This window comes from Trichosurus vulpecula, chromosome 3, assembly GCF_011100635.1.
Source record: "Trichosurus vulpecula isolate mTriVul1 chromosome 3, mTriVul1.pri, whole genome shotgun sequence".
Lineage (NCBI taxonomy): Eukaryota > Metazoa > Chordata > Mammalia > Diprotodontia > Phalangeridae > Trichosurus > Trichosurus vulpecula.
Window position 1 is genome coordinate 306,392,809 of NC_050575.1, and position 25,662 is coordinate 306,418,470.

The window sequence follows — 25,662 nt, forward strand, 5'->3', positions numbered from 1 at the left end:
GGCTGTTGGGTAGGGGGAGTAGATCCTCTTAGTCTTTGTTTGAGATCATACCATTTCATCCTGTCCACAGGTTAATACATGTTTTTTGCTAAATGATTAAATGGTCTAGCCTGTTACAGATGAAACCCATGGATTTGGGGGTGAGACAGAGACAGGATGATTTTACATTTTCCCTTGCTCCCAGGCACAAAAAGATTGAGGGTGAACTAGAGCTAAGCTTATGGGACTTTGCAAATCTTTAATATATTAAAACAAGAGGCATCTGCTAGAAAACATTCTATCGTATAAAACCCGAGTTTTTAAAAAACACGTTTTCTTTGGCACTTTTCATTCCCTCCCCTCAAGTCCCCTTTCCCCAGCATATTGCAAAAGCTCTCCAGTGCTAAGGCATTGGCAGGGTATGTAAACAGCAGCCAGCATATGTGGAAGAATAATACAAAGCTTTTTTTTCTTTCTTTCTCTAATATAGTCTCTGTGCAGCAAGCGTAAATAACAGAACCCACCCCTAACGAATGGGATCTCCCTTTCCCATATGCCCTCCTTATAGACCTTGGGTGACACACACAAGGACAAGAACAGAGAAGCATGAACAGGCTTGGTCTCTTTGCTTCTCAGGTCTAAACACCCTCTCCCTCCCTCCAAAAAATCCTAAAGGACCGATGGTCAGTTTCTTTAGGAGAAAGTTAAAGGCCTAGGGATAGAAGAATGAAGGCAAAGAACCGAGCTGTGCAGCATGAGTGGGGGAGGATCTCCATTAAATGCTCCAGCTCCTGCCTTGCTAGGGCCCCAGTAAGAACAGGAAGCTGGTTTGACCTCTGAGGGGCATCTTATAGCCATAGAGCTGGGGTCTGGTAGTTATGACTCCCTGGAGCTCTGTCATAGGCTTTTATTCAAGAAAAGGAAATTCTTTTTCTAGGGCCCTCTGGGGCCAAAGCCTGAGAGTGAGAATTAGGCTTCAAAAGTGTTTCCAACACTGTGAACCCCCAGCATGGCTCCTCCAGGAGTATTGCTCTGAGCTAAAACAGCTGGTTCCTGTTCCTTAGCTTTGGTTCTTTTTGCTTTCTACTCATATCCTTCCTTCAAATCACATGGCATGATCAACTTTCAAGTCTAGGATGGTTTATCTTTGACCCCAATTTTGTAATGAAATATTAAGCTTGAATTAGGCACTGTAGTTCAGGGGTAGCATCCCACTCTTCTTTGGTTCTATTTGGACAAAACTCAGCCTTCTTGCCCTTTTCCCACTTTCCCTCTTGAAGACCACTCTCCCCATTTACCTTGCATAGTTGTCTTCCAAAGCAGCAGCCTAGCTGGCAAACCAGTGCCCATTTTCTGGCTAACCCATGAGACTCGGGCCCTGGTCCTAAAAAATGAGGCTTTAGGCCTTTACAGAGAACTGGGGTGGCCAGAAAGCTCACCCTAGACCCTATTCCTCTAACCAGCTAACATGGGAGACAGTTTGGGTAAGAACAGTGGAACCTTCATCAGCCCACACAAGCTGCCCAGTTTCTGCAGGGGAAGGGTTGCTCTGTGGAGTAGATGGCAAATGGCCTTTTCCTGCAGGACGGTATCAAGGCTCCTGGACAGACACACAAAAGGAGGGCAAGGCTGGGGTAGAAGGGAAGCACGCGTCCTTCGTGTGCTCCAAAGATTGTCATCCTTTCGAGAATCTCCCTCCAGAAAGGGGCAGATGCCTTTCCCGTAAGTAAATTGCCTTTCCCCTAAATGGGGTTAAGGAATAGTGTTTGTGGATTGGCATCTGCCTTACTGGCAAGGAGAGGTGCTGCCTTGGGCTGCCACCAGTGTGGGGAACCTTTTGAGGTACAGCCAGAGGACCCCAGCTTGGCCGCCAGTGAGCAGGGTGTGCATGTGAGCGTGTGTTCCCTACTGCTCCCACAGCCGCTTGGCGCTAGACGGTGGTCTCGCTCTTCCAGAGGCCCGTCTTCATACAGCCACCAGCTCCAGTCTCTGCGTTCCCCAGGTTGATGTCGTATTTCCCGGCCTTCAAGGCTCCGTTCTGGCTAGCGGTGTTGAGCGGGTAGGAGCGGCGCTTGCTCTCCTCCAGCAGCCCCCCGCCGCCCTTGAGGTTGTCCCGGCTGGCACAGCGTCGCTGACCGGCGCGTCCAGCCTCGGGCCCAGGGGCCCCGCTGGTGTCGCTGCCCTCGGAAGGGCTGAGTGTAGGCTCTCCTTCCCGCGGGTCCAGGGCAGGGCCAGCGCCGGGGCTGTTGCGGCTGCTGCCAGGGTAGCTGTCGGATGGGCTGTTGTGCAAGCTGCCACTCTCGCTGGACTGCAGCTCCGACGCCCCCGTTAGCGCCGCTGATCCCGCCCGAAGCGCCTTCAGACGATGCTTGCCTCCCCCTTCCCCAGCACGGTGGCCCTTGGCCCGGCTCTTGTGCCCCCGGCGCCCGTGATGCACGTTGTTGGGGTGGCGGGGAGCAGGGCCCCGAGGGCCGGTAGCATCGGGCTCTTCCCCGAGGGCTCCCACGCCCACGTCACAGGCCTGGCTCTGGGCCAGCTGCAGGTTGGTCAGCTTGCAGGGACTCATGTGTTGGGCATGGCCGCTGCTGCCACTGGGGGAGGATTTGAGGGAGGAATGCCCCTCGGCAAAGACTGGAGAGCCGTCCTCTATGATGGTGGACAAGGGCCTGGGCAGTGCCCGCGTGGAAGGAGGGGAGGAGGGACAGCAGGCTTGCCAGGAAGCCCGGACATCCCTTCTTCTGGCACAGTGGTGGGAGAAGACAAAGAGACCCAGCGCTACAGCTACCACCCCATACAAACAACTGCACACCACACTGGGCAACCACTGCTGGGACACTGCCAGAGCGCCACAGGCCCACAGCGCCAGATACAAGAAGTGAGTTGTCACCAGTGCTCCGAGCTGGGCCCCTGGGGAATAAATGCCATCTCCATCACCTGGGTGCCCTGGGGAAATCACTCCTCCACCCCCAGCAGACAAGAGGGAACCGGAGTCACTCAGTAGGGGGCCACTGCCTTGGAGCCTGGCTGGACATCGAAGGTCCTCCCCTGGCTCCAGTGAGGCCCTGCTGTGGCTCCCTTTGGGGCCCTGCCCCTGGGGGCCCCGTAAACTCAGCCCAGCACATAGAAAGTAGATCCAGGTGATCAGCAGGATCAGGGCCACTGGCACGTAGAAAGCTCCCAGACTAGGACGCCACACCAGCCAGCAGCTGTGGAAGGATGGGGAATAGTCAGGAGGATAGGAAAGAGACCACTTTCTGAAGGAAACCTGAATGAATGACGGTTTGTTCAAAGAGGAAAGGCACAGGTGCAGGGAGAGGGGGAAGCCCGGGCTGGTCCGTAGTCATAGGATCAGGTCACGGAGCCGAGAGGATCTGGTTGGAAGGCTTTTCCAGTGTGGAAAGAGTGGCGAAGCATTTGACTTGGCTGGGACGGGGGCTTTTCGGGGAGCTGGGCACATACTCACTAGGGATTATGATCCCGGTAATTATGGATATTGACAGCTGCAGTGGTACCACAGATGATGAGTGGGATGCCTCCAGCAATAAGATAGAACCTGATGGAAAGAGATCTGGGCTAAGGATTGAAGCAAATGAAAAGCCTCATGGTCAAGGACCTTTGTTGAAATTACTTTCTCCACTCTGTCCCACTCTCTCCTTACGCTTCCAGAAGAGTCTTTCACCTGTGGGTCTAGAGACCTTCACAAGCTAAGGCAAAGCTGGCTCTCAACATTCATTTTACTGAACTGAAGGGAAGATGTACTCCTTGCTCTCTGTCCTTACATCAGGAGATGATACCTGAGCTCCTGCTTCATCTTTCTCTAGGACTCAACATCTCTGTAAGCGCGTGCTCGGAAAACCTAGTTTCTATGTGTTGGATGAACCCTGTCCCCTGTCAACTGACCGCAATGTTCTCCTCATTTGGGTCTCTTTTCATGCCTCAGTCCTCCCAAGCTCTGAAGAATATTAGGGGTGAGAGGGGGCATCTTTTACCGGAGCATTGGACGGGGAGTGGGTGGGGCTGGCTCCCCTTCCTGGGGGGGTGGAGCCTTCCAGGTCAGCTCCTTGTAGAGAACACGAGCCTTCACACCCATCCAGAGCAGTGTGGACAGTGAAGAATAGTGCAGGGTGATGCCTACCTACAGTGGGGGAGGAGAGAAGACATCATATCTGGGAAGGAAGCCTGGGTGGCTGCTGCAGAATTGTCCCAGCAGCACAGCAGCTGCCTGGGAAAATTCCTTTCATTTTCCCTTTGATTTCCCTGACTCATTCCTTATGATTCTTCATCCTCCCACAGCAATTTGTCTTTTTCCTCCTCCAGGGTCTCTGAGGTGATATCCTAGCTACATCCTACTCAATGATTCCCCATGGAGGTTCCCACAGTATCTATCTCCCTTCCCCCAGATTCCCTATGGTCCTCAGGCATCATCTCCCTCCTGGGTTTTCTTCTTACTGGGTCACCCTCACCCTTTGGTTCCCTATGCCATCCCTCCTTGTTCTGCTTACCCCTATGTTCCCCATTGCAGTTGCCCATGGTACCATTACTTCCCACTTTCCTTGCCCTGACCTTCACCTATGTTTTTATTCCTCCTTCCCATAAAGCTGGCATCAGGCCCATTAGCATAAGCATCCTCTCTCCTTGGGTGGTCCCTAACACTGTGCATAGACTGTCACATTAATCCCTGAGGTCACTTCTCCCCCAATTCTTCTTCCCCACCCTGAGCACTCCCTCCCCCCGTGGCTGCCTTACCGCCTGACAGACAATTAGGTAGTTGGTGAGAGTGATGCCGCCTGCAAAGACAGCCGACGTCATAGCCATGTGGAAGCACAGGTTCAGCAGCATATGCCAGCCCTTTCTTGAGACATGGATGGAGCTGCCATAGATACAGGTCATGCTGCTGGCACTGGGGCTCAGCGGGCAGCATCCCCTACCCCACCCACCCTGCACTTTGGGGACAGCAGGTCAGGAGGTGGCAGGAAAGAAATGGGAAACCTTTATCCTTAACCCTCAAAACGATGCCCTCACCACAAGAATAATGGCATTAGAAAGGTCCCCAACCCCTTTTCTCCATTCCCCAGAACTAAGGATACCTCAACACTTAAGGTAACTCCTTTTCCTGTTTTCCCATTTCCCCTCCAAGGACTCCCACCTGTGGTTGAGGATGTAGGTGATGATGGTGGAGAAGAGGCAGAGCAGCAGCAGGGCCGTGCAGGGGTAGACAACAGGATGCAAAACTGCTCCTGGGCCCCCTGCTTCCCGAGGAAAAGTGCTCAGCTCCTGGGGAGGAGGAGATGGGAAAAAGCCAGGGAGCAAGAGCTGGGGCTCAGTGGAAGAGACAGATCCATCTCAGTGTTAGTCAGTACCCATCCAGGAAGTGCCTACTGTGTGCCAGACACTGTGCTCAGTTAATAACCATATAAGAAGCACCTACTGTGTGCCGGGCACTGTGCTCAGTCAATACCTATCTAAGAAGTGCCTACTGTGTGCCGGGCACTGTGCTCAGTCAATACCTATCTAAGAAGTGCCTACTGTGTGCCGGGCATGTGTACCCCCTCCCCAGTTCCCTAAGCCTATATTCTCAAGCTTTCCATCACACTTACCCTCTGACACTCTGCCTTCCTTAGGAGAGCATGAGTTTACTTTTAGTAAGCCAGCCTTCCAGCTACAGATGATCTAGGAACCTGCTTTATGGCTTCCTAGCAGGCCACCCCTTCCCTGGACTTCAGAGAAAACTTCCTGCCCACATGTACAGGGTCTGTAGCCTGTTCAGCACCTGGTGAAGTGAGGCTGGGGGTAGGGCTGACAAGCCTCACCATCCTTAAATCTGGAGCTCTGCATTGTGTGCTTCACGGTTTGGGCCAAAATAGGGATACACCCACAGTCATATTCTCCCACATCTACGCATCTAGGCTTTTACTCTCTCCTAAACTCCACTCATGCCTTGTCAACTACTGCCTGCAGGATATTTCCTCTGGGACGTTCCCCAGGCATCTCAAATTTGATATATCTAAAACAGAACTTGGGCAGGTAGGTGGCACAGTGGATAGAACACCAGGGCTGGAGTCAGGAAGACCTGAGTTCTGATCCAGCCTCAGATACTTCCTAGCTGTGTGACCCTGGGCAAGTCACTTAACCCTGTGTACCTCAGTTTCCTCATCTGTCAAATGAGCTGGAGAAGGAAATGGCAAACCATTCCAGGATCTTTGCCAAGAAAACCTCAAATGAATTTGGATACAACTGATGAGATGTCTGACAACAAAATGACAGCAAAAACAGCTCATTTGTCTTCCCTCTTAAACCTTTCTCTCCTTCAAACTTCTCTATTTCTGTCCTCTTAGTCACTCAGGCTTGTGATTTCAGGGTCACATTTTTGGCATTTCACTCTCCCTCAGTCCCTATATCTAATCAGCTGCTTCTACCCATTTCCCCTCTGTCCCCTTCTCTCCACACATACAATCTGGACTACTGTATTAGCTTCTTAATTGGTCTCACAAGAACCTGGGAGATAGAGGCTATTATGATTCCATTTTACAGTTGAGGAAACTGAGGTAGATTGACATTAAATGATGTGCCCCAAATCGTGGCTAGTAAAGATCCAAGGCTGGATTTGAACTCAGGTCTTCCTGACTCTAGGCCCAGCAGTCTTGGCCAATCTCATTTTATAGAAGAAGGAACTGAGTTTCACAGAGACAAGGTGAATTACCCAAGGTCACATAGGTAGAAAGTGCCAGAGCCAAAGTCTTCTGACTCCTAAGTCCAGTGGTCTTTCTACCGCTCCATCATTCCCTCTTCCCAGACATCACGCATACATATCATTCTTACACCTGATTTTTGCTCAGAGAGAGGAGAAAGGGATTGGGACAGTCTTGTTTGACTTGGAGAGAATGAAAGCAAGGATTTGAAAAAACCTGTCTGCATCACTATTGATTCATCTTCTCTGGGTATAGAGCTGAAGTGCTGGGAAAAGTTGGCCATGGGTTTGTCCCATGAAAGATGGAGCCATGTGGGAGAGACTGAGGAGATGAGCCTCACATCTACCCAGTTCTTTCCCTCTGCCTCTGTTTCCTCCCAGTCCTCCTTCCTTTCTCTTCAATCTGTCGGTCAGTCAGTCAGTCTGTCTGTCTATCTCTCATAGACACATAGACGTACCATGAGCACTGCAATGTTGCCAAGGTGCTGGCAGTACAGGGAGCTGACATTGGACTGGCTAGTGTGGAGCTGGCAGCCTTCAGAACTCCAGCCTCCTGGTCCTCCAGGCCCTTCCATGCTCCAGGAGGCTGCCACAGGATCCACCCCTTCAGCCCAATGCCTTAGGGAGACAGCCACTGGCTCTGTAAGGTTCCCGACACCGCAGCCACCTAGGAAGGGAGAGACAGAGAGGGGAAATAAAGATTGACTGGGGAGGCCACCATCTTCTACACATAGCTACTGAGTACCTATTATGTGCTAGGAAATGGGAAAATGCGGAAAAATGTAAGACACACCCTTCCCTTTGAGAGGCCTGTAGTCTGGTTAGGGAGATGGGACACTTATTCTTCACAAGGTATTAGTCCAAATCTAGGCCACACTCCTAAAATATAGTCTCTTTGAAAACAACATACAGAAATCTATAGGCATACATTGAAAAATAATCACACATAGGTGGCCTTTTTTTTGGCGTGGGTAACTCACTCCATAGATATAGATTATAACGCTTCTTCATGTGCTGCTGTGAAAAACTCCAGCCTCCTGTGTGATGAGCTTCTTGACCTTTATTTAGCTAAGCTGGTCCTCAGGACCTAGGCACACATTATATCCCTGGGCCTGTGCTTGGAGCCTTTTCAGTTTTGCAAGCTTGTGGGCCTGCTTGAACTTGTAGGCTGGCAAGCCTTTCAAGACATCAGAGTCTCATCTATGACTTGATGAGGCACGGAAGGACTTTAATATACTTTATTCATGTACATTACTGTATCAAATTCTGTGTGTGTGTGTGTGTGTGTGCACGCATGTGTATGTCTATATATATTTGTATGTATTTATTAGGGAAGGATTTTTTTTAACATTCCTCAATTCAAATACAGATTTTTTTTGTTCATTTTTATTATTAGTACTCTTTGTCTCTATTACATTCGTTGCTATTTTCTTAGGATGCATTCTCTTGCATTTACTTCTCTTCATACCACACAAGTGGTATGCACATAAAAAAGTAAGTAACAATACAGGGCAGCAAATGACAAGAGTGAAATAAGAGATTCAGATAATTAGATAATTATTGCCATAGGAAGTCAGAAAAGGGAGAAGTCGCTGGGCACTGAGATGACGAGGAAAGGCTCCACAGTGATGCTGGGAAAAATTCTGGTAATTAAAAAAATAAAAAATATCAATAAAATAAAAAATTATTTTAAAAATGTAATAGAAGAGTTGTAAAGAAGAGAGGGTTCAGGGGCAAAGACAATGAGTTTTGCTTTGGATGTGTTGAGTTGGAGAGACCTATGGGATACCTAGTTTAAGATTTCCAAAAGGAAGTTGGTGATATGAGACTGGAGGTCGAAAGGTTAAGGTAGATCTATAGATCTGGGAAAAAATCTACATAGAGATGATAATTGAAACCGTGGAAGCTGATGAGGTCAACAAGGGAGAGTATAATAAAAGGAGAAGAGGAGAGAGCCCAGGATGGAGTCTTGGTGGGACACCCATGGTTAGTGAGTGTGCCGGCAAACGAGCAAGAAGTGGGAAGTGAAATAGAACAGTGTCATGAAAACCTAAACAGGAATATCCAGGAGATGGGAAAGCAGAGAGGACAGGTAGGATGAATAATGAGGAGAGATCATTAGATTTGGTGTTTGGTGGCTTTGGAGAAGGCAATTGTATATGAATGATGGGGCCAGAAGCAGACTGCAAAGAGTTTAGAAGTGAGTTGGGGGAGAGAAATAGAGACACCTAGTGTAGACAACTTTCTCAACAAGTTTAGCTTCCAAGGACAAGGAGATATTGATGATAACCGGTAGGAAAGCCTTTCCCAACCACTCCACCCTATGGGGATCCCACAGAATCAGAATATCAGAGGTGAAAGGAAACTCAGAGGTCATTTATTCTAATTTGCACTTGAGCAGAAACAGATGATACAACATGTCCAACAAGCGTTGACTTGAAGGTGGAGGGCTCTGTACCTTCTGAGGCAGACCATTCCACTTTTCAAATAGCTCTCATTGTTAGAGAGTTTTTTTCTAATATTGAATCAAAATCTGCATCTTTGCAACTTCTACCCATTGTTCCTGGTTATGTCCTCTTGGATTAAACAAAACACATTTAAAGCCCCTTCCATATGGCAGCCCTTCACCTAGCATTTCCCTTCTCCTCTCTCCCCACCCCAGCCTTCTCTCCAAGGTAAACACCCCTAGTTCCTTTTATTCCTCCTTTCATAGGACAGTTTTGAGGCTTGTCACTAACCTGATCACTGTTCTCTTTGTGCTCTCTGGCTTTGTCAATGCCCTACCTAAAAGGTAGCACCCAGAACTGAACACAATATTCCAGATGCAATCTGACTAGGGTAAGATATCTTTCTCTTTCTAGATCTTGCTTCTGTTTATGCATTTTCTTCTTGGGTCATTGTTGTATTGTAGTCCACGAAAACCTCCAGGGTCTTTTCACATTAACTATGGTCTGGTTACCTCCCCATCCCCATCTTATACTTGTGCAGTTGTATTTTTGAACCCAACGGTTGGACTTTACATTTACACCTATTAAATTCCTTTTTCGATTGGACTCATTTAGAAGATTATTGCAATATTCTAGGCAGGAAGTGATGAATGAACAAAGCCTGCTGAGATCCTTTTGGATCCTGATTCTGCCATCAGCTATATTCTTTCTCTTTGTGTCATCCACAGATTTGATGAGAGTGCCATGGATGTGGCTGACTCTTAATGACCCCATTTGGCGTTTTCTTGGCAAAGATATCAGAGTGGTTTGCCATTTACTTCTCCAGCTCACTTTACAGATGAAGAAACTGAGACAAACAGGGTCACACTGCTAGGAAGTATCTGAGACCAGATAATTTTTCTTAATTAGTTGTTCTTTAATCATTGTCTTGCTTTACATTTAAGGTGTATGTCCTGTTTTCCCAATTTAGATAGGGGGCGCTCAGTATTTCCTATAGAGTTGTGTGTGTAGTGGTGGAGGGGTGGGGTGGAGTGGGAACGCAGGAGGTGTAGTGAATGTGGAGTTGTGTTTGTGTGTGAATTGGGGAAGGGATATTTTCACATGCTGTCCAGAATCCCACAGCTCTTCTGGACCTTAACATTCAATCTTGCCCAGGAGCTGCTCCCTCGTTACCGAGGAAAACTCTTATCCTCTGCCCACTTTGGAGAACCTTGGTAGGTTCCACTTGCCTCTGTTTCAAGCACCAGGACATTCATAGATGCTAGAAGAAAGAAGGCTGGGGAAGCACAAGATGCAAAGTGTCTGCCAAAAATCTTAGGAATAATCATTCCCCCTCCTCCAGGCCACACATTCTCACCTCTGAACCCTTGTTTATGCACATCTCATCTCATCTGGAAGAGCTAGAAGGCATTTACCCACTCATCTTCACCTCTTAATCTGTCCTTCAAAGCCCAGCTCCCTCATTTCATCTCTGAAGCCTCCCTCACTTCCCCCTGACCCCTCAAACCCACAGTGATCTCACCCTCCCCCCGGGTCCTGGGAAAAGAATTTGGTCCCTTACTGGTTCCAGCAAAGATGACAGGAGTAGCCACCCCACGCCTCTTGCTGGGCCCTGCAGTTCCAGGGCGAGAGGTGTTGCCATGACTACGGAAAAGGCGGCCATTGCGGAATACGAGCAATTGCAGGGTGCAGTCCGGGGGAATTGGTGGGGCCAGTGCAGCCGGAGGGGACGAGAACAGGCTGGGGGGCAGCTGGATGGAGGCCAGGGCCACACTATTCTGGGGAGGGGACACAGAGGTTCCTCAGAGACATCAAGGTTTCTTGGCCCTTTGGGCTCTTGACTTCATTAGCACCCACAATCCCTCAGGTCTTCCTCCCCTTTCCCTCCACAAAAACCAGATAAACCCAAACCTCAGCTCCAGTTTTGGCTCTCCTCAATCATCTACCCCACTCCCCTTTTCTTGGCCTTACCTCTCCTCAGGCCCCCTTATCTCAGCAATATTCCACCCCTACCTCTACCTCTCCCTGCAGCCAGTACCCTTACCTTGATGTGGAAGGTGGACAGGGAGATATTGGGCCTCCCAGTGGTACAGCGGAAACGGAGTTGTTGATCAGCTAGGGTCTCATGCTCAGGCTGGGGATCTAGGCCAGGGGGCCCTGGACGATGCCCTGAGACTGCAGGCTCCCGTTTCTGATAAGCGGTACAGCTAAGGCCCACATAACTGTGGGGTTTGATGAGGTGTGCCTCCAGTACCACATTCCTTGAATTCTAGGGATGAAGATCCAATCACCCCATAAACTGAAACACCCCACCTCCCTTCATACACCATGAACTCAAGTTACAGTGAATTGTACTTGTCTGCTCCAGTAGCCCCAAATGGAATGCCCTGTCAGAAAGTATTTCCCAGGGGTACTTGCGACACTCCCTCACCTCTTACATTGGAGTAGGATTCTCCCCCTCTTCCCTCCTAATTCCAATTCCTTCAAGGCATGGAGACCACTCCCTCCCATTAGCTCCCTCAATCCACTTGAAGCCTTGAAGCAGCCTTTCTTGAGGACTTCCATCAAGACTGGTCTGTGTTCCCTTCATGGGCATTAATCTTATCTCCCCTGACTATACTGTAAACTCCTTGAAGCCTGAGACTGCATTTTACACGTCTGTATTCCCCCAAACACATAGCTGATATGCAGTTACTCAGTGAACACATTTTGATTGGCTGTCCTCATCCATGGAAGAAGGGCACTGAGTAAATAATCCTTAAGCTCCTAATAAATGCTTGAGGACTCTAGTTGGCTTCTAAGATTCTAGGATGCTTTTCTGCCCCCTTTGTTACCACAGAGATATGCTGGGCGTGGGGGCTGAGGGCAACCCCTCCAATACGTTCCAGGGCTCCAATGATGCCGCTGCAGGCCTTGTCCTCTCGCTGGGCCAGCCATAGTAGGTGTTCATCGACAAGCATCAGGTTACTGGCCATATCGACCATCACCTCCACTAGCTATTGAAGAGAGAAGGCCCCATGCATTGGAAAATGACATTGTAGGGAAGTAGTTTGGTGCTAAAGGTAATCTAAGAAGAGTTAGGAATTGGGGAGACTGGGAAGGTGGGAGGTCTAGGGCAGAATTGGGGCTTATAGGAAGAATCTTTGTAGAAATCTTACCTCTTTAATCTGGTCAACATAGCCCAGAAATTTCTGGATCATCTGTGCCACATAGACCACATCCATCATGTCTGTGAAGCCTGCAGCCTCAGCTGTGTAGACACGCAGCTGGTGTGCCAGAGTCAGTGCATTGGAAGCATTTATGGGCATCTGAAAGAGGCACTGGAGTGGGGGAAGGAAGGCCCAGACCCCCCCACCTCACCCCACCCTGAACCAGAATAATGAAGACAGAGAACTGCTCTTCCTGATCCAATCCTTTCCCTAGATGACTGTCTTTAATGGGTAATGACTCATAGAGAAAGCCTGTAGGGGAGCAGGGCCCCTTCAACCAGCTGTTGCTGATGAAGACCAGAGGCTCTCACCCTATGTGGTCAGCCCATGGATCACTAGCACTATGGGGCTAGTTCTGCCTCCAAACTGCCCATACTCTACTCCCATACACTTGAAAAGCAGGGGACAGTCAATAGCCTAGGAGTGTGGAGCTGCCAAGAGACCCTTGGTTGTCCTATTTCCTTCCTTGCTCTTAGTTCCCTAACCCATTCATCTATTCATTCCTTCAGGCTCCATCCCTGACTCTACAGAGTTTCTCCACCACGTCACAGCATCCTCCTTACTCTGGAAGGGTACTTTACATCTGGACTTTTCACACTGGAAGTACACTCCACCTCTTCCCCAGGTATCGGGGGGAAAAAAATGGTGGTCCCTGTTCATCCCAATCCCTTCTTCCTCCACTTCATAGCCTTACCAGGACGAAGGTATAGAGCACACGGGTGATATCATTGGTGTAGAGGCAGTGGGAATAGTCCCCTGGCTCCCAGCGCCCAGTCCGGTCACAACGTCGAGAGGCCCTAGTGCCTGGAGTGCCCCCACTCAGAGGCACTGAGGTGAAGGGGTACTGAAGGCAGGACTGATATGCCGTGATGCCTCCCAGCGTTCGAGGCCACCTGGGAGCAAGGGAGGGTTGGGGGCTCAGAGATAAAAAGCCACATGTCTGACCCTCTACATTCTATTCAATCTCACCCTTACCCTTCCTCCCTCCCCTGTCCCTTAGTGTGGTGCTATTCTGTTCCTCTAGGAACAAAAATAGGGAGTGGGCACACAATGAAGGAGGAAAAGACACTTCCCACTCTACCTCCCCCCACCTCCCTGCACAGGGCTCTTTGGAATTCTCCCAGTTCTCATATGGACAGGAAAGATCACTGGATTGGCATCAGAGGACCTGAGTTTAAATCCTGCTCCTGCTACTTTATACCCATACAACCTCAGGAGAGATTTCACCTCACTGAGCCCTGATTCGTCATCTGTAAAATGAGGGAGGTTGGACTAGGTTTTTATCAATGATTTAAGCACCACAATCTGGTAGGTTGAAAGCGGAGTTAGGAAATAAAGAAGGAAACTACATCTTGCTAAAAAGTACCATAGACAATGAAGTAATATCATATATGCACCAAGTGGTATGGCATCTAAATTCTTAAAGGAGAAGTTAAGTGAGTTGCAGGAGGAAATAGCAAAACTATACTAGTCGGAGACCTCAACTTTCCCTTCCCAGAAATAGATAAATCTAGCCACAAAATAAACAAGAAAGAAGGAGGTGAACAGAATTTTAGAAAAGTTAGATATGAAAGACCTCTGGAGAAAACTGAATGGGGATAGAAAGGAATATACCCTTTTCTCAGCAGTATGTGGCACTTATACAAAAATTGACCATACATTAGGGCATAAAATCCTCACAATCAAATGTAGAAAGGCAGAAACATTAAATGCATCATTTTCAGATCATAATGCAATAAAAATTACATTCAATAATGGGCAGTGGAAAGATAGATTAAAAATTGACAACTAAATAATATAACCCTAAAGAATGAGTGGGTCAAAGAAGAAATCACAGAAATAATGATTTCATTAATGAGAATTTCATTAATTTTCATTAATAATTTCATTAATGAGAAAGACAACAATGAGACAACATAGCAAAATTTATAGGACGAAGCCAAAGGAGTACTAAGGGGAAAATTTATATCTCTAAACTCTTACATCAACAAAAGAGAGAAAGAGCAGATCATTGAATTGAGACACAATTTAAAAAAAACTAGAAAAACAACAAATGAAAATGGAGTTAGGAAGAACTGGGTTCAAGTACTACTTCTGCCCATATTCTGGCTGTGTGAGTGACTTTGATAAGTCCCAACCCTTTGGTGCTCCAGGGCATTCTAAGACTATAAATTGCAGAGGAGGTGCTGATCAGCCTTAGTTAGAATGAATTGCCCTTCTTGGGAGTTCCCTACATTAATGAAACCACAGGTCTAGACCAAAAATAAAATGACTTAAAGACACAAATGGGTGTCCTTATCAGATTTTCAGATGACACAGAGGTAGCAGTGATGACTAACACAATGGATGACAGTCAAGATTGGAAAAGATGTTAACAGGCTCCCTGGACAGAATCTGTCCAGAGGAAATGTCCAGAGTCTGTGGTCTTATCAGTGGGGGTATTCCTCACAACGACCTAGTCCCAACCACACCTGCCCATTCTGTAGGACTCTTGTCTGTGTGCTTGCATAAGTTGGCAGATTCTATTCAACGGTCCCAGGGGCCTTCCTTGAGCTTTCTTGACATCTCAAGGGCAGGTAGGTGGTGCAGTGGATAGAGCGTTGGGCCTGGAGTCAAGAAGGCCTGAATTTAAATGCAGCTTTAGATACTTACTAGCTGTGTTGCTCTGGGCAAGCTACATAACCTCTGCCTGCTTCACTTTCCTGAATTGTAAAGAGAGTATATAAGTAGCACCTGCCTGCCTCCCAGGGCTGTTGTAGAATCGAATGAGATAATATTTGTAAAGCACTTAGCACTGTGGATGGTAAATAGTAGGCGCTTAGCGGATGCCTTTTCCCTTCTTTCAAGGATTTCAGTGATGCATTCAGGCTGTCTAGTCCATTGTCCCTCAATCTTACCATATGAACTAGCCCATTTTTTTTCCTTGCATATTTCTTTGATGACATCCTGGTTTTTCCTTCCTAATTCCTTGCTCATGCTATGCTACAGCCTGCTTATGCCTACCATATGCTCCTTTATTTCCCACTGGGTGAGCCTCAATTTTAGTTCTTTGGAGACTTTAACAGTCTGTGACTCGGAGCTATATGACATCATGGGAACAAATCTGCTTTGTTATTTTTTTTGTCTTGTCCTGTGATTTCATTGGAAATCAATGCAGATCAAAACTCTTCTACAATTTATGATCTTAGAGCATTGACTAGGGTTATGTGAATATCATAATAATAGCATTTTATACAGTGCAGGTTTGCAAAGGTTTGCAAAGAACTTTACAGATATATTACCTGATTTTTAAATTAATGAAACACTCTCCTTTTATTAATTAATTAATTCCTTGCCCTTTCCCTCTCCCCACCCCCTAAAAAGAAAAGAACAAAACCCTGGTAACAAATATGCAAAGTCAAGCAAACCTAATTCCTGCACTGGCCATGTCCAAAAAAGATATGTCTCAATCTGTACTCCCAGTCCTCCACCTCTCCGTCAGGAGCGGGTAATCTCATTTGATTTTCACAACAACCCTGCGAAGTAAATGCTAGTATTATTCCATTTTGCAAATGAGGAAACTGAAGCTAAGAGGTGAAGTGACTTACTCAGGATGATACAACCAGTATGTGAAAGGCAGGACTTGAACCCAACTCTTTCTGATTCCAAGATCAACTCTTTTTAAAAAATTATTTTTATTTTTAAGAGGCAGAGTTAAGTGACTTGCCTAATCACACAGCTAGTAATTACATGTCTGGAGCTCTATTTGAACTCAGGTCCTCCTGACTCTGGGACTGGTGGAGATCCACTCTTTATCCACTGTGCTACACTGTCTCTCTTTGCCGTGCATGGGAAGAATATTAGTGTTGAAGATACGGGCCTTTGTTTTAGGAAGAAACTTGGGGTCATTAAAATTCCCTAAAGACAAATCAGCCTCTTCTCCTTTTGTTCAAGTATGGGCCTAGATCATTTTCCATCCACAATGTCCGTCCAATAGATGGGTAGATGAGAGATAGATAGATAGATGGATGACAGATGATAGACGACAAATAGATATATAGATAGACGTTGTTCAGTCGTTTTTCAGTTGTGTCCAATTCTTTGTGACCCCATTTGGGGTTTTCTTGGCAAAGATACTGGAGTGGTTTGCCATTTCCTCCTCCAGCTCATTTTATAAATGAGAAAACTGAGGCAAATAGGTTTAAGTGACTTGCCCAGGGTCACACAGCTAGGGCTGAATTTTTATTCAGGAAGATAAGTCTTCTTGACTCCAGGCCCAGCACTCTACCCACTGTGCCACCTAGCTGCTCCATAGATAGATAGACAGACAGACTATAGATATACTGATGGACAAGCTCTATGGGTTTCCCATCCAAGACTCCTTGGAAGATTTAACAAGTAGCCTAGTGAACAATCCCCTGGTTATTAAAATCATAAAACAAGGAGATGCCTGCACACCAAAGGTGTTGGGCACTATGTTGGAGATGTAATGCAGAGTGCAATTTGAAGGGGGATGTCCAATAGATGCCGAGACCCTCCAGGTGCTTCTATTTTTATGAGACATTGTCCTGATTGCATCAATCCCCTCCTAACTCCCCATGGGATCCATAATCACTCAAAAGTTTGACCTGACCATCTATACAGAAAAAAAATGGATTTTGTCCAGATTGTTATACGGTTAGATGAAAATGGAATGTAATAGGGACAAATGTATACTCATACTTAGGTTCAAATAACTGACTTTCCAAATACAAGACAACCGAAGCTTGCTTAAATAACAGTTTGAAAAAGAGCTGGAAGTTTTAGTTGACTACAAGTTCAATATGAGTTAACAAAGTGAGATGGCAGCCAAATGAAAAGCTAATTTGATCCTTGTAAGTCACTGTAAGTGAGCTGCTGAGGGGAGGGACTGTCTTTTGCCTTTTTTTTATATCCCCAGCTCTTAGCAGAGAGCCTAGCACATAGTAAGTGCTTAACAAATGTTTACCGTTTGGTCGATCTTGGGCTGTATTTAGACAGTCATAGGCCCCAGGAATGATAATCTCATTGGGCTCTGCCCTGGCCAGAATATTGTGTTTGCTTCTAGGCACATTTTAGGAAGGGCATTGACAATCTGAATGATATCCAGAGCAGGGCAACTAGGCTTGTGAAGGGCATTCCATGGAAGGACTAGTCAAAGAGAATGGGGATGTTTGGCTCAGAGAACAGAAGACTCTGGGAGGACATGACGGGTGTTTTCAAAGATCTGAAAGGATGTCTTGTGGAAGAGGGAGTAGGTTTGTTCTGTTTGGCTTCAAAGGGCAGGGCTAGGAGCAGGGGGTAGAAGATATGAAGTAAAATCTCCTTAAATCTGATGCAAAGAAAAACGTCCTCAAAATGAGAGTTAGTTAAAAGTAGAATAGACTCCACCCCAGTGGAGGAAGGGGTCACAGTGGGGGTGGGAGTTAGGTTGCAGATCTTCCTGCAAAAGACTGGGTATTTTCTGGGCCGATTGTACTGGCGTGGGTTGGATTTGATGGCCCTGAGCTCTCTTCCAACCCTACCATTTTTTGAGTTCTTTTGGTGAGATTGCATTTTAGATTTCTTTCATTTGTACATAGCCTAGAACAGTCCTCTAAGTTTTCCTATAGGATCTTGAGTTCAAAGGAAACTTAGAATTCATCTAGTCTCACCCCTTAATTTTACAGGGGAGGAAACTGAAGCCCAGGAAGGGGGAGTCACGAAGTATCATATAGCTAGTAACTAATGAAGTCAGGATTCAAACTGAGGCTCCTTGAGTTAAAACCCAACACTTTTTTCATTGAGACATAGATGCATGATACACATAGAGTGCTGAGTAAATACTGTGTATGGGACTGATGAAAAATAAGGTCATTTCTCCATAAGAAATACTAAATACCAGGGGGAAGATAGAAACCTGGTGTGATAGTTTGGAGGTATGACACCACACCCAAATTTCCTCTTGGAGTCTATGGTGGAAGATAAGGAAGAAGGGACCATGCTGAACATATTCAAGGTATGTGTACATTTTGGGGGGTAACCCTCCCCAGGTCAGCCCTCAAACCTGAAGTCTCCCCGGTTGTTGGCGACTCTCTCGGCAGGACAGTAGGAGGCTGAGGTCTCCAGCACTACAATCTCCACCCTCTTGCTGGCGTTGCCTTGGGCAGTAGAGACGGAGCACTCCCATTCACCCGATGCCCACACATGGATGTGGGACAGAATTAGCTCGCTGAGGAGGCACAAGAATCTGTGGTCATGCTCTCCAATGAGAAGGAATCTCCAGTAGCTCTTCTTCATTTGCATAGGGAGTCCTCTTTAAAGATTTTGGGACCCTCACCGGCACTATTTCTGTCAGGTCTTTTGTATCCCTTATGACCTCACTCCTCAAGTCATGGGCCCTCCCAGAACCTTTCCTATACAGGGGCTCAAGACCTGACTAGTCTTCTAGGCATGGTCCTTTCCTTACCTCCCCCTATTCCTCACACTCTCATCTTTCCAGGGAATGTTGGTGAGCACTTCTCCATTCTTAACCCCACCCTGGGAAGGGGGGCAATGCTCATACCTGGTAATGAAGGTACAGTCATGGACCAGGCTCTCCTCTAGGATGACACCTGCCTCCTCATCCCCCTCCACAGGTACCCGGTTATGGTACCAGCGGATGTGGGTACTACTGCCCAGGTAACTGGCGGTACACTGGAAGGGAAGCCGATCACCTTGGAACACCACCTGGCGCAGCGAGGGGATCAGGTGGTGAGTGTGCAGCTCCAGGGCACCCGCTGTTGTGGGGGGAGCAGAATCACAGTGAGGCCTATGGGCAGAGGATGGGGCTGGAGGGCAAAGGGGAGCTTCAGACACAAGGGGAGTCAGCAGAGACATGGGCTTGACTCCCTCCATCTGTATCTCACAACCTACTGAGTAGGGAAGAGGAGAGAAGACTGGGTAAAAAAACAATGGGACAGGTGGTGGAGAAAAGCACAAAAGAGTGCCAGGCAGTCTGCAAAAAATTATGAAGGCCTGTTAATCTGCCAGGCACTATGCTAAGTGCTACGGATACAAAAAGAGTCAAAAACAATGCACCTTCCCTCAAGGGGCTTACATTCGAATTTGGGAGACAAAATAATGATGATGATGATGATGATAGTTAGGATGTATATAGCACTTACTATGTGCCAGGCACTGTGCTGAGCCCTTTGCAAATACTATCTCATTGGATCCTGACTGTTAACAACCTTGGGAGGTAGATGCTATTATTATCCCTATTTTACAGTGGAGGAAACTGAGGCAGACAGTAATTAAGTGACTGGTTCAGGGTCACACAACTAGTAAGTGTCTGAGACTGGATCTGAACTCAAGTCTTCCTGACTTTGATATATAAGTAACTATTTGTAAGAGTTAGGGCAGGGCTTGGGGAAAGTGGGAGAATGAGGACAGCCAGAGATATCTGGGGCAAAGTACAGTAATGGTGGAAAGAGAATTGGCTCTAAAATCAAAGGATTAGAGTTCAAATCTCATCTCTGATGTTTACTACCTGCATGACCCTGGGTTAGTCATTGGCTCCCCCAGGCCTCAGTTTCCTCAACTGTAAAATGAGTGGGTTGGACTAGATGGCCATCAAGGTCCCATTCAGCTCCAGCTCCATGTAGGCATGTCTCTGGTATTCAGTAAGGGGCATGTTGGGTGTTTTAAGTTAGATAAAGAATTCTTCAGTCTAGAAAGGGCCAAGAAAGGTTATGATTTATGTCTGTAAAAACATAAAAGGCACAGATTGGGTAGACAGAAATGTGGTCACCAAATTCCAGAAGTCTGAAATAAGGGGCACCCTTTGGATCTCAAAAAAGGTAGTTTTGTAATTCATGTAAAGAAGCGGTCCTATATATAGTCCATTGCCAGTCAGCTAACAGGCTTTCTCCAAAAAGCTTCAAAAAAGACATACATAAATTAATGAATGACAGATCCAGAATGGGTTATTAATGGAGCATAGGATATTTAGGGGCTTTCCTTCTCCTTGAATTTGCTATATTTTTAGAGGAATCTTAGGAAATTGGACCTGAGGTATCTTAGGAGTTTGGAGTGGGCCTGGAGAGCAAACTTCTCTGATGGGTCAAGAAAGGTTAGGAATTTCTTACCACAATGGAGCTGGGTATCCTGGAGACCTCGAAGGGCCTGGGCATGGAGGGAACTTGGGTAGGCACAGAGTGTCCGCTCAGACAGTTGCACAGAGTGGTTGCGGGCCCATGGCAGTACCCAGTGTAGGTGGCAGTCACAGGTCAGGAATTCCGTGCCAAAGTCCCTAGAGTTGGTGAGGAATGAAGAGCAAAATCATGGGAGAAGGGTAGGGAAAGGGGAGCTTGAGACTATGGTCAACACTGGCCAACAAGGGAGGGGCTCATAGGGATGGGTGGGTGGGTGGACTTTAGGCCAGCAGGAAGGTAGGAATTACGCATGTCTGAGCCCCTCCTCTGAAGACCAGGAATCAGGAAAGATAGGTCTATGGGAAAGGTTTGTGTGCTCACCAGGGTCAGCCCAAGAAAACCGCAGAGTAGGTGGAATTTATGAGAGACATCATGGTACAGTAGCTAGATAGTGACCTCAGAATCAGGGAGACTTGAGGTTCAAGCCCCGCTTCACAGCTATACTAGCTATGTAACATTGAGCAAGTTGCTTAACCTCTATAAGATTATAAATTGCAGAGAAGGTGTCTTATACGCTTTGGGAAAGCAAGTTTCTTCAATGGGAACTCTCTACACCAATGAAATCATCAATCCAGTCTCTATCTCTAGGTGGAACATATCTTCAGGGACTTATCATTTCTTTTAGTTCTTATCTCTTGCCCTGGAAACTTGCCTGTCAATACCCACTGCCAAAAGCCAGGTGCACATCATCTTGACCATTTCCAAGAGTCTTTGCTCTCATCTACTTATCAATTAATTCCTGATGGTGTGGGATGATAATGGCTTCAGGTACCACCACTCTGTCTCAGGGGAATTTGCAGTTTAATAAGGAATCCTTTGGGATTAGACAGCATGGCAAGCAGAGATGGGGATACTTTGGAGATGGGTCTGACCAATGCTCCCTAAGTGGTCCCACAAAGGTGCCTATCTACCCTGTCTATTCACTTGGATAGTCCCTATGCCTACATTTGTGCTATTCCAGTGAAGCCAATGTATCCTCACTTTGTGGACAAAGGAGGGGAGGATTTCTCTTGGAAGTCAATTGGGCTGGGAGAAGATACTTACACAACTTTCAAGGCTGGAAGCTCATCAAACACTCCAGCTGGTAGGCTAGAGAAGATGTTCCCAGACATGTTTCTATGAGGAGAGAATAGTAAGAATGGGTTGTGACACCTTGGTAGGTCAAGGGATTCTTATTCTTTTCTGCATCATATACTCTTTGGCAGTCTGGTGAAGCCTTTGGACTTCTTGGAATGTTTTTACATGTATAAAATAAAATACATAGGATTACAAATGAAACACTGAAATACAGTTATCACAATATCAAAAAAAAATCTTAAAGGGACCTCAGGTTAAAAAAACTTTTGCCTTAGGGACAGGAGTTGAGAAGGGGTGAAATTCCAAAGAACCAAGAGATTCAACTTGTTGGAAGTCCTCTCTTATTTTTTCTCAGTCCCTGCCATATCTTTCATTGAGTCTTTACCATTGCTGTCTTGTTCATTTACCCCTCAGTCCTCCCTGCCCCCAGCCTTTTCATACTCACAGTCGGAGGAGGTTGGAAAGGCCTTGGAAGACTCCAGAAGAAAGACAGCCAATTCGGTTGTTGGAGAGATCTCTACAGAAATAGATACAGCCTTAGAAGGACTTATAAACTTGTAGGTAGGTTCGGATGAGGATGAGGGGCACAGGAAAACAACAATAACTCATGTACATGTGATACTTTAAGGTTTACAAAGTACTTTACATATGTTATCTTTTTTGAGTGTCACAAATACTCTCTGAGGTAGGTAGTATTATCCTGTTGTACGGATGAGGAAAGTGAGGGTCAAGTTAGTGACTGGTCCATGGTCAGTAAGAGTCAGAGGCAGGATTTGAACTCAGGCCCTCTTGACTCCAAGTCAAGTGTTCTGTCCACTTACAGAAGCAAAGGGAGCGCTGAGTAGAAAATGATTGGTGCCAAATCTGGACTTGAGATATGTACTTTGTGATAGTAAGAATGTTGAATACCTGGAATGAAGGCAGGGAAGGGTAAGCAGATAAGTCGTTGGTACTCACAAGCGCTTCAACTCTCCCAGTCCCAGGAAGGCACCAGGATGCACTGTACTGATGAGATTGTTCTTCAGGTCCCTGGAAGAAGCAGGTGGAGGGAGGAATCATTATAACCCCACTCTTTATAAGACCTGACAGCTCTCCCCAAGGCAGGATATTATCCTCTCTTCCCCTAAAAATATCAGGTCAAGTCTAGAGAATGCATGAGGGATCATGCATTCTCTAGACTTCTTTTCCCTCCCTTTCCAGCCCTAAACCTCTTCTCCATTTCTCACAGGGAAGTATCCCTTTCTCAGCATTGTTTTCCTTGGTCTCTTTGATTGCTGGCCAATTGGAAGCTATAGAACATAATTTTGGAGAGGAGAAGCCAAAAAGGCGGATAGGGTGAGGGAATGGAGAGGTCTTTCACACAGTGGGTTGTTAGTCAGCTAATGGGATTCTTCTCCACTGATGGGTGCCTGGCTCTTGTTCACAAAGCTAATTACTAGGGGCACAGAAGGGATCTTAGGGACCATCTAAAACCACCTCATTTTACAGATGAGAAAAAGAGGTAAGCTGAGTCGGTCAGTCAATAAACATTTATTAAGCACTGTTATGTGCCAGGCACTGTGCTAAGTGATACAGAGAAACGTAAAAGGCAGTTGCTGCTCTCAAGGAGTTCACAGTCTAACGGGGGAGATGACATGCAAACAATTAAGTATAAACAAGCTACATACAGGATAAATTAGAAATAATCAACACAGAGAAGGCATTGAACTTAAGGGATCAGGAAAGGCTTCCTGCAGAAGGTAAGATTTTTAGCTGGAGCTTGAAGGAAGCCAGGAAAGCCAGAAGGCAAAGATGAGGACAGACAGCATTCCAGGTATGGGAGACAGGGAGGTGGAACCAAGGAAGCAGTGTGGTGAACTCCCTCCACAAAATTCCTCCATATAAGTCTAGAAAATACACCAGATAGAATCCTGAAGGGGAAATCCAGAAAAAGTTACAGCGAGTCATTTGTATAGCACAGCACAGCACAGCATAGGGATACATGCAAGGAAGTCTTTGAATACTAGGGATGGAGGTCAGACCAGGAGCACATGACATATGGAGCACTCTAGTTCTCAGGGAGAGACTGTGCACCAGGGAAAGAGGAGATCTCAGACTCATATCAGGGTATCACCAGATATGGCCTCATACTGGGGCACTAGACTCAGGTAAGTGAGAACTGGCAGTTTTGTTACCCAACATCCAATTCCTGGTCACACATTCAAGTTAGAGTGAGAAGGGAACCTTCTTAGGGGAGTGGTATTCCTGTGTAGGGAGGTCATGGGCAGCTTACAAGAAAAGGCAGGGGCAGCAGTGGTGTGAGCAACCTCAGCTCAGGGTCTCACTTCAAGTATCTAGCCCAGTTTGCAGAGGAATAACCAGGAAGGGACCCCAGACCAAAGAGGAGCCTATACTTCCACCACTCTGACTAACAGAGCTTTCCAGCTCTTGATAGGAGTGCAGTCCAGGAGCCATTTTACTCTTGCATATTCTTGACTCAAACTCAGGTCAGGAACTTGCAAAGTTCAGATTGGGGGTAGACAGGTAGTTGGGCAGCAATCAGATTTTGTTCTGAATCAGACCACTCTGGCAACACCAAAAGATTGCAGGTACCCAGCCTTATCCCTGAGATCCTGGAATAACACACTTAATAGCCCAAGAAAACCAAGTATGGGGAAAGTCAGTGGAAATATCCAGATTCATTGATGGAATATCTTGTTCAGAGAACAGAAAGGAGGTCAATGTCACTGGATTAAAGAGAACATGGAGTGAGGGGGAAGGGAAGTAAGAAGACTGGAAAGGTAGGTTATGGGTTCATGATAATATAACTACTTTGTGGTACTTACAACCCAGGTCCTCTCACTTTGACTGTGGCCTTAGACTCTGCATTTGAGTGTGAGTTACTTCAGAACAGAGACTGCCTTTCTTTATATCCCCAGAGTTTTAACAAATCATTACTACCTGACTGACTTTAATTCCAGTGTTCTTTCCATGATACTGTCTCCTAGTCACAGAAGTTAGAAGGACTCCAGAGATCATCTAGTCCAACCCTAACCTAAGTAGGAATAAAGATTGTCAGAGTTGTAAAGGACCTTAATCCCTTCATTCTTACAGATGAGAAGAGTCAGAGATCTGCCTAGAGTCACAGAATTTGCTCTTTTCAGTTTGCTCCTGACATATCCAAGAGCTTCCAGCATTCTTTCTCTTCTTCCATAATTCCAAGGTGACATAAACATAAAATATTAGGTGGGAGAAAAGGGAACAAATTATTTTGCAATCTCCAGGTTGTATTCAGTCCAGGGAATTTACTCAGAAAGGTCACAGATCAAAGCAGAAAATTTGGATCTAGCATCTGCTGAGGGACAGGATGTTTTCTGAGCTTATATGAGGCTCCAGGGACAGACATCTCTTCTAGTCTTAAAGCTCTCAGCCTCTAGAAGCACTAAAACTGAGACATGGAAGAAAAGAGAATGGCACCTTGGGGCGTCCAGACCCTGGCTCTTGCAGATGGTGACCAGAACCTCAAACAACTCCACCGTGAAGAAGCCCTTTCTGAAAGCCTCTTCCGCTTTCCAGGAGGCAGATAGAGACCCATGCAGTCCCCAGCAACTAAGGAAGGGCACGGTGCTGAAGGGACAGCTCCACACCTGCAAGAACCTGCCTGACCCTGGCAGGGCCAAAACCCTCCTCTTTCAGAGCAGACAGAAGTACACAGCCATTTTCCTGGCAAGAAGGATGGGCAGATGTGACTGTTCATTCTCCACTTCTCCACTTTCCCCTCCCTTTCCCTCCTCCCCCCCTCCACATTCTGGAGGGAGGAAAGGGAGAGGGAGTGGTGGTGGTGGGGGGGGGGAAGAGGGACCAGCTGCCCTGAGCTCACTCAGCTGCTATTCTCCCGGCCCCAGCACCTGTTGCTGGTGGCTGTCACTGCAGGCCCTATTCATATCTTCTTTGGAGAAAAGTCCAGTGTCCCTATTCCCTCTTCACCACTCATTTGGGTTTATTTCTATTTTCTTCATCACTCTTCCCTTTTGCTCCCTGTGCCCTCCACTCCCTTCTCCCGTCAAAACAATCAAGGTGTTTTGATGCATTTGTTCATTTGACAAGCATTT

At 46.7% G+C, this 25,662-nt stretch overlaps 1 protein-coding gene across 2 annotated transcripts in view; it reads right to left on the reverse strand.

The window, feature by feature from the left end:
- Positions 1-213: 213 nt before the first annotated feature.
- ADGRA2 (adhesion G protein-coupled receptor A2) overlaps positions 214-25,662 on the reverse strand; it is a 63,100-nt gene continuing 37,651 nt past the window's right edge. Inside the window, exons 3-19 of one of the 2 annotated variants that reach the window (XM_036749428.1) lie at positions 22,529-22,600; positions 22,017-22,088; positions 21,539-21,610; positions 20,429-20,592; positions 18,865-19,078; positions 18,367-18,531; positions 13,018-13,216; positions 12,273-12,422; positions 11,949-12,110; positions 11,159-11,383; positions 10,676-10,892; positions 7,126-7,334; positions 5,126-5,253; positions 4,726-4,849; positions 3,969-4,114; positions 3,443-3,532; positions 214-3,185 (exon numbers count right to left, since the gene is read on the reverse strand). In XM_036749428.1, coding sequence (XP_036605323.1) covers positions 1,910-3,185; positions 3,443-3,532; positions 3,969-4,114; positions 4,726-4,849; positions 5,126-5,253; positions 7,126-7,334; positions 10,676-10,892; positions 11,159-11,383; positions 11,949-12,110; positions 12,273-12,422; positions 13,018-13,216; positions 18,367-18,531; positions 18,865-19,078; positions 20,429-20,592; positions 21,539-21,610; positions 22,017-22,088; positions 22,529-22,600 — 3,685 coding nt within the window. In that variant the 3' untranslated portion in view covers positions 214-1,909. Of the gene's footprint in view, positions 3,186-3,442; positions 3,533-3,968; positions 4,115-4,725; positions 4,850-5,125; positions 5,254-7,125; positions 7,335-10,675; positions 10,893-11,158; positions 11,384-11,948; positions 12,111-12,272; positions 12,423-13,017; positions 13,217-18,366; positions 18,532-18,864; positions 19,079-20,428; positions 20,593-21,538; positions 21,611-22,016; positions 22,089-22,528; positions 22,601-25,662 lie in introns of those variants that run through there. The other variant, XM_036749429.1, reaches the window with a different exon arrangement.